The sequence below is a fragment of the Medicago sativa genome, chromosome 3 (assembly GCF_051527215.1).
Source record: "Medicago sativa cultivar Bolivia chromosome 3, Bolivia_mono, whole genome shotgun sequence".
Lineage (NCBI taxonomy): Eukaryota > Viridiplantae > Streptophyta > Magnoliopsida > Fabales > Fabaceae > Medicago > Medicago sativa.
The window spans coordinates 19,133,641-19,142,519 of NC_140751.1; the positions used below are offsets into that span (position 1 = coordinate 19,133,641).

Sequence of the window (8,879 nt, forward strand, 5' to 3'; positions counted from 1 at the left end):
CCAACACACTTCCGTACGGAGCACGAAATCTCTGCAAAATAAACGGTCATAAAAAATAAATCTATGTGAAATCACCATTGATATAAACATTGATTAATGTGATGTGAAGAGATCAAATATCACTCACGCACAGTAACCAAAAAAATATATTTATAATTGATTTAATGAGTAGTATAAAATATAAATATAACTAATTTTTTTTTGTCTTTGAGAAGAGGAACAAACAAAAACACAAACACAAGTTCTAAGCTCAAAACGGTGCTACGAAAAACCCTTCTCTTCACTTTTCCCACCCAAACAGAGAGAGCGTAGAAAAATGGGGGGTGAAGAGAAACGGCATCAGATGATGCAGAATCTCTTCGGAGATCAATCCGAGGAGGAAGAAGATGAACTTGAATCCGAACATGAATCCAATCCTCAACTCAATTCTGTAAGATTATCATTCAATTCAATTCAATTCAATTCTGCGTAAATTCAATCTTTTTTTCTCTCTATACCCTAGCTAGCTTCTGCGTGAAATTTCAATTGATCTGTATATGATACATATTCCTTTGTTTATGCATTTGGAAGATCGTATTGAAAATTTGAAATGGTGAATTTTTGGTATTGCAGGATGAAGGAGAGGGAGGGGTAGGGCAAGAAGTTGAAGAGGGTGAAGGAGAAGTTGAGGGGCAGGGAGAGGTTGAAGAAGAAGCAGAGAGTGAAGGTGAGAGAGAGGTTGGTGATCAGAGAGTGGAAGAAGAGAGTGAAGGTAGGGGGGATACTGATAGTGATGCCAAAGATGATTACAATCAGCGTGTCGTTACCAGTAAGCGTAGGGATGTCGTTGAAAGTGGATCTGATGATGATGAACAGGAAGTTGATGCAGCAGCTAGAAGAAGCCTGAGGTAGTTTTTTTCTTTTTTTTTTTTGATTAATTAATTCATTAATTTACCACATTGTTGGGTTGGTGCTGTTTTGATTAAGTTTTTTGGCGCGGAAAATTTTACAATGAAATTGCTGGAGAAGCGGCACACTATGTGGTTGCTAATTGAACCGGGTTTTATTAGTTGTGTAGATTTGTTGTTCTTAGTGTATCTGCAACGTAAAGTGGTATTTTTGTTTTTGATTAAGACCAAATTCGTATAATTTTTTTTTAATAAGTGTATATATATATTAAAGTTGTCATGTAAGTACAACTTAGTTGGTAGATGCAAAGACGATGATATGCATGGGCCTGAGTTCGAACCCGGGATTCCTTATTTCTCCAAGCTTAAGATGTGTGAGTCTAGCCACTAGGTTTCTTAGAAATAAAGAGTCCTCTAGTGTAGTCCTTCTTGATTCTTATGCTCTTTCATGAAGATATTGTTCTCTTAGTGATGCTTCAACTCAATTCTTTTAGATGGGTGGATTGGCACTTAGACATAAAGCCAGTCCTTCTTGTGGGGGGTTTATGAGAACCGACTCTGACAGCCGAGGATCGCGGCCAATCAACAGAATTGTGGGCACCAGGGTGAAATTTGCACGTTTTTCTCGAGGAATAATAGAATCGGCTACTTTTGGTGAAGTTGAGCTGCTGGGCCTGGACACTGCTACTCTTTGCGTTTGTGTCTGCAAGTCCTTGCAACCTAGAATCTCCTATCTGCTTCCGTCTCTGTGTTGTGTGCGAGTTTCTTTCTCTTTCTCTCATTCTCTGGGTGTTTAATCTCTTCTGCTATTGTGTGCAAGTTAATTTTTCCTGATGGTGAGAAGATGGAGCATAGGGAATTGAAAACGGCGACTAGGGTTAGAGAGTTCACTGAAGAGGACAGGAAGAGGAATATTGGGCACTTGGGCCCAAATCAGTTCACTGCTGTTTTTTTATAATAAGAGAGGAGGAATATGTTTGTTTTTGACAAAATAATAATAATAAGTAAAAGGTCTAAGAAAGGAATTGGGCCGTCTGGGCTAGATTATTGGCAAATTATAAAGAAAGTATTATTTCTTGACCTGAACACGCTGGCCCAGTTTCATTTCCAACTACACCGATGCACGAGATTGACGACAAAGGACAGAGGACGAAAGTATGTCTCAAAAGACATCCATATAAAGATTACTCTAATTCTCTTAACCTGAAGCTTGTCGGATTTGAAATTCAATGATAGAAATAAAGCACAAAAATAATTGAGTTGACACTTGGACATAAAGCGTGAGACTGAAAATTTGTGGCATCCACTTCAATGCCCGTTGAACCATTTTGCGAGTTGCAACTCGTAGTCAGACTCACACTTGGAATATTGGTTTTGTGGTTAATGTGATCTCTTAGACATCTAATTAAATTTTCAAGATTTCCTTTTAGAAATAAAGAGTCCTCTGGTGTAGTCCTCCTTGATTCTTATGCTCTTGCATGAAGATATTGTTCTCTTAGTGATGCTTCAATCAATTGTTTTAGCTAGCCATGCAAATGTGCCTTGTGTAGATTGTATAGAGTGCATTCAAAATTTCCTTCAACTCAATTATTTTTGTGCTTTATTTCTATCATTGAATTTCAATCCGACAAACTTCAGGTTACGTATGCATGCCTTATGAGACATACTTTCGTCCTCTGTCCTTTGTCGTCAGTCTTGTGTATCGGTGTGGTAGGAAATGAAACTGGGCCAGCATGTTCAGGTCAAGAAATAATACTTTCTTAAGCCCAGACGGCCCAATTCCTTTCTTATTCCTTTTAATTATTATTATTATTGCTCTATCAAAAACAGTCATTCCTCTCTTATTATTAAAAAACAGCAGTGAACTGGTTTGGGCCCAAGTGCCCAATATTCCTCTTCAGCGAGCTCTCTAACCCTAATTGCCGTTTTCAATTCCATATGCTGCATCTTCTCACCATCAGGAAAAAATAACTTGCACACAACAACAATAGAGATTGAACACCCAGAGAATGAGAGAAAGAAGCAGAAACTCGCGCACAACACAGAGACGAAAGCATAGAGGAGCTTCAAGGCTGCGAAGACTTGCAGATGCAGAGAGTAGCAGTGTCCAGGCCCAGCAGCTAAACATCACCAAAAGTAACCGATTCTATTATTCCATGAGAAAAACATGCAAATTTCGCCCTGGCGCCCACAATTCTGCTGATTGGCCGCGATTCTCGGCTGTCAGAGTCGGTTCTCATAAACCCCCCACATCAAGAACTCGCTTTATGTCTAAGTGCCAATCCACCCAGCAACGGCGCAAGTATTAACTGCAAAGCTTTTGTCCCTAGAAGTTTTTAATATGATTTCAATCTTGATAGATCTGATGACATTAATATAATGTGCAGATGCAGAATATATAACATGTGTATTTATTATGTCAATGTCATTTTTATTCCTCATTTTTTTTGCCCCCTTGGGAATTCATAATATCTACCTATTTTATGCTTCATCTGCTGAGCTAAGTTAATGCTCTCATGAATAGATAAGATTTTGTCACTGCAATTGATTTTGGCGTTATACAATTTGTAATGATTATATCTATGTCCGGTCATTATTTATTTGATGGGTTGGCTGTGCTGTTCTGTTTTATACTGTCTGTGTTGATTGATATGCGTGTTTTAAAAAGTTATCTTAAACTAGATGACCAAATGGAACATAGAAAATGACCCAAGATTCAGCTTGCACAATTTTTTATATGTTGCACAACCTTGAGACTCAGAATTTTATTTTCTTTGGAAAAAAAAAATATAGTGGGTCGCCCAGAGAAGACAAAGATCAGACTCATGATTTGGATTCTGCCCCGGAAATTCGTGATGTATTTGGTGATTTTGATGATGAAGAGGAGGATATGGGGTATGCAGCTCAGCAGGACATTGAACAAGATTCAAATGTGAGTGTTAGTTAGTGTATAATGACATATATTTCATTTATCTGTTAATTGTTCAGATTTTAAGAATTAATCATTTAATTGATTTCCTGTTGTAGAGATATCCTGCGGAGGAGGAAGGGAGCTATGAAAAGAGCTTGAGACCCGAGGATATACTTGCTGATGAAGAGCATCAGTATGAATCAGAGGAGGAAAACATTGAGATGAAAACTAAAGATAAGCCACTTGGGCCACCATTGGAGTTGGAGATTCCACTACGTCCACCTCCAGCTATTCCAGGAAAGGTCTGCCTTGTGTTGGAGACCTATGTTCTATATGTTATTGTTAAAATGAGGATTCTTAATACATTTAGTTTCTAGTCTTCTTTTGCATACTTGAACATTTTTTGTTAGTTAAAAGTTGACATTTGCATTACTGAATGTGAATTTTGAAATGTTTAAAGGAACACCAACATATCTTTAAGGGAAGTTTTTTTGAGAAATTTCTGATGTTATGGTTGGTCAAAGTGACCTAAATGATGAGAATTTAACAAGTTTGGATTACGATAAATACGTTATGTTGAGTAGATTTTGGCATATATTGGAACCTAACTACAAATAGAACACATTTATAATATGATATGCATTCCTATAATCGCCTCTCATTTGTGTGGCAGATGAGCGTGTTTAAAGTTTCCAATATCATGGGAGTTGATCCAAAACCATTTGATCCTAAAACATATGAAGAAGAAGATACCTTTGTAACTGATGAATTTGGAAACAAGAAGCGCATACGCTTGGAGAACAATATTGTACGTTGGAGGAAAGTCACAAATCCTGATGGCACAACATCTGTAAGTAATTGTATAATATTTTAGTTTGTTTTGCATGCTACTACGATCTCACGTTTCTACTTTCCTTCTTTTACATCCATGGGAAGTGGCAACCTTTACACTCTTAGTTGTAATAAGAATCCACAAAATCCCATAAAGCCTTTGACCACTAGGTGGGGTTGGATATATTCATTGTACGATGCCACTATGCTTGATCATGGACCACGTCTACATTTAAACCATTTAATTCCAAATCTTTCTTAATGGTTTGGTGTATAGTTTTTTTAGTATTCTTCTCCCTTTTACTAATGGTTTGGTCTACCAGTGGGTCTTTTCTACAGGTGTTGGACTTGTAGTTATAGACAACAACTTAAACCTTTCCCTGTTAGGCTTGGTCAATAAATGAATCAGGCAATGTTATAATGTCCTCTCATGAATCATATTTAAAGATAGTGCATTTAATTTTAGATCTTTGTTAATGGTTTGACTTATAGTGTGAAATAGCCTAATTATGAAATGGCATTTAATATGTATTACTGTTGATATGGTGCAGAAAATTTACACATTGAATGTGCAATATGTATTCTTTTGCATTACTGTTTTTGAGTAAGAGTATTGGCAAAATGAGTTATGGGTTCTTGTTTATTGTTGAATGTTTTTCAACCTTTTAAGATCAGAATAATTTCAGTTGCGTTACATCACTTATTTTATAGTAAAAAATCTTGTTCATGATCAGGTTGAAAGCAATGCTCGCTTTGTAAGGTGGTCTGATGGAAGCATTCAGTTATTGATTGGGAACGAAGTTCTTGACGTATCTGAGCAGGATGCCCAGCATGATCAAGCACATCTTTTCCTTAGACATGGAAAGGTGAATTTCATTATTCTCATGGCATGCTTGATGATTTACTATTTCTCCTCAATGGACTATGTGCACTTGTTTACAGGGAATTCTGCAATCACAAGGACAGCTATCGAGGAAAATGAAATTTATGCCCTCTTCCTTGTCGTCGAATTCTCATCGGTTGTTAACTGCAATTGTTGACTCAAGGCAAAGGAAGGCTGTTAAGATTAAAAACTGTGTTACAGACATTGATCCTGAGAGGGAAAAAGAAGAAAAGGAAAAGGTATAATCAATTATACAAATCAGTCACATACTTATATTAATGTCTCAAATACAATAATCCAATTTCCCTATCATTTTCAGGCTGAAAGTCAGACTATCAGGGCCAACGTACTTCTTACTCGTAAGCGCGAAAAGGTGAATCGGAAATATGCTCCAACTGAGAGGAGGCGTCAACTTTCTCCTGGGTTTTTAGAGGATGCTTTGGATGAGGTATAAATTTAGGGATTGTTTCCTAGAGACACTATTGTCTTTTAGATGTTATGCATTTGCTGCAATATTTTCTAGGCGTGTCTGCCTACTTAAACTGTGTCAGTTCCATTATTTATCAATGCTCCTTTTCTTCAGGACGAGGAAGCAGATTATTATGACTCTCGTAGAACACAGCGTCACTATGAGGAGGATTTCGAAGCAGAAGTCCGAGCAGAGAAACGAATTATGAATGCTAAGAAGGTATTATTATTTTGTCTCTAGGAATTGTACATTTTGTTGATTATGCATTAACATTAATGAAGGTTATTTTATGGAATTCTAGTCACAGGGACCAAAGAGCATCCCTCGTAGGTCATCGTTCCTCCCACCAGCAAAATCCTCCCGGCACCAAGTGGGTTACCCAGATGATGAGAGAGAAGAGTCAGAATATGAAACTGAAGACGATGAGGAAGAAGAAAGGCCTCGCTCTCGTATGAGGGATGATGATTCTGAGGCAGAATATGAGGATGAGGAAGAAGACGAACAAATAGAACAAGAAAATGATGCTTCGGATGAGGACGAAGATGAGGTATTGAATATTTTTTTTTTTTAAAATATTTATCTTCAACTATGGAGTTCATAGAATTATTTTAAATTATTTCCAGTTTACTTTCTATCAGTGCACCTTTACCATTTATTGTGGTTCACAACAACCAATTTTATCTTTGTTTAATTGGCTATTTTTTAATTTCCGGCGGTGAAACACTAGTGATTATCATGAGTGCTCAAATGTGTGCAATATTTTGCATAGGACTTGCTGTCTACTTGTCAGTTGTTAAGGTGGAAGCCAAATATTTTGTACAGATATTTGGATCCTTATGTGCCTTGATTCATGTCGGGGACTTCAGAAGTAGGGGGACCATGGGTTGCATTGGTTTCAGTTAGGGAAAATTTAGATCCAAACCATTAACATTTGATTGCTGCTTAGGATTCAAAAGAAAGGGCAATTAACCAGAACCAACCTAATCATTATTGGGTTGGTTTTAGTTAGGTCAATAATGTTTAATAATTTTAAGAGAGTATGATGAGAAACCGGTCCTATCCTACGAGATATAGCTAGTGATGGTATCAAGATATTTTTTTGTTTTCTTATTTTCTTAGAGGAAAGACATCTCTCAACCGTTGATGAGAAAAACAACGGTTGATGTATTAACACCTCCATGATTTGTTAGCATTACCCAATACCTATTATTGACTGTTGTGTTGATATATTTATCTATTGTGAGATTACTTTGTCCTTTAAAGTGAATTGGTAAACTGTGACGAGTGACCATCTTTCAGCCATGGTCTCTAGGCAGAGTTCGACTCTATTTGATGCCTGAATATTGCTCTTAACATTTCCATTTTGTTCATTTGGGTTTTGCTACCAAGTTCCTTGTTAAACTTTGTTTCCGTGGTACTTTTGTCTATTGGTATCCTACTCCTAACACTATCCTTGTTTTTTTGTTCTGTTAATCTTTTGTTTTCTTCTTTACATATCTTTTAGGTTGCCACCTACGGAATGCACTAATGTATGAATAAGTTATCAATTAACATTGTTACAGTTTAAATACTATTTCATGTTTACTTGCAGGGTCTGAAGCAAAAGAGTAAGAATTTAAAAGGTAAGGCCAAAAGGAAGGGGTTTGATTCTGATGAAGGCTCTCCTCCTCCTAAGAAACCAACAACCCATCGCCGAATGACAATTATGTCTGACAGTGACGACGAGTGAAATTCCGTAAGTCAGATTTTCATTTTCAACCTTAACCTTGAATAAATACCTGATTTATGATTATGTGTCCTTGTCATGAGATGATAAACCATATGTTTTTGCTAGCAAAAGAGGGAAAAACAATTGTTCATCCTTTTGCTATTTCCCCTTCCTTCCTCCTTTTTTTTTTTTTTGCATTTCCGTTACAAGTTTTCAAGATATATGTTGTTATTTTAAAATACCATCAAATGGTCCTTGCCATCATATGTGTCTGTTGTATGGTTTATTTGACCTCTTGAACCGTAGGATTTTCACGTTTGAAATTTACTGAGCTTTTCCAGGGTAGTAGTCATTCACTCTCTGATTCATGCTTTTTCCTCTATGATTCAGGATTTTGCAATTGGAATTCAGAAGGAAAAATGCTCTTTGGTGCAGCAAAAGCTGAGTTATGCATTTTTCCCCCTCCTCTGTATTCCCTGCTTGTTGGTATTTTGTCTCAGGTCTCTGTTGATCACTGTATTTCTTGGTTATCTGATAGAGATTAGACATCGCTATATAGTGTTGATTTTTTTATTTATTTTTTTACATAAGCAAGCTTAACTTATTTCAGTCATCAAAGTAGTTATCATACATGTCGGAATATAAAATGTTGAACATTCATCAAAGTAGTTATAACTTATAATACATGCCGGAATATAAAGTGTTGAAAACATCATAGCTATAACATGTTAGCCTATTATTTATTTATTTTTCTTGTTTATTTTTAAAAGCAAAGGCTGAATCCTCTCTAGAGAAGTTGCAAATTTATATGAAAGTGCATGCCATTTTTCGTAAAAATAAAGAGCCCCTCTATTAACAGTTATTTGTAAAAAAAAAATGTTAGGAAAACAATTTTATCCATTCTCCACATTTCTTAAATAAAAAATAATAATTAATTTTTGGACAGTGCAAAAATTGTATTTTTGTGGCAATTTTTTTAACTGTACCATCATAAAAATTATTAAATACCAAAATAATATCCTTTTTGAATGAAGTACAAACCGCCATCCTTTTCTATGATGGGACAACATACCCATTCCCTCTTTTTTTATTTTTTATAATTAAGTGAGAAGTGGGTTGGGGGAACAGATTTCTCACCTTCCTTCTCTTTTCTTCATTTTTATTTTTATATTAAAAAAAAACAAAAATAA

At 36.1% G+C, this 8,879-nt stretch overlaps 1 protein-coding gene across 1 annotated transcript; it reads left to right on the forward strand.

Annotated features, from left to right (window-relative positions):
- The first annotated feature begins 209 nt into the window (after positions 1 to 209).
- On the forward strand, positions 210 to 8,410 carry LOC146936189 (protein LEO1 homolog). Its single transcript, XM_085751177.1, has 12 exons — positions 210 to 430; positions 613 to 887; positions 3,681 to 3,819; positions 3,915 to 4,100; positions 4,472 to 4,648; positions 5,364 to 5,495; positions 5,572 to 5,751; positions 5,832 to 5,960; positions 6,096 to 6,200; positions 6,283 to 6,528; positions 7,573 to 7,716; positions 8,080 to 8,410. The coding sequence occupies exons 1-11, from the start codon at positions 317 to 319 to the stop codon at positions 7,708 to 7,710; spliced, it is 1,821 nt and encodes a 606-aa protein (XP_085607303.1). The 5' UTR covers positions 210 to 316; the 3' UTR covers positions 7,711 to 7,716; positions 8,080 to 8,410.
- Positions 8,411 to 8,879: the final 469 nt, after the last annotated feature.

Excerpts from the sequence above, each read along its gene's own strand:
- LOC146936189 (XM_085751177.1), top strand. The coding sequence starts at position 317 with ATGGGGGGTGAAGAGAAACGGCATCAGATGATGCAGAATCTCTTCGGA. Across the intron at positions 4,101-4,471 it reads CTCCAGCTATTCCAGGAAAG|ATGAGCGTGTTTAAAGTTTC; the intron begins GTCTGCCTTGTG and ends TTTGTGTGGCAG. Across the intron at positions 4,649-5,363 it reads ATCCTGATGGCACAACATCT|GTTGAAAGCAATGCTCGCTT; the intron begins GTAAGTAATTGT and ends GTTCATGATCAG.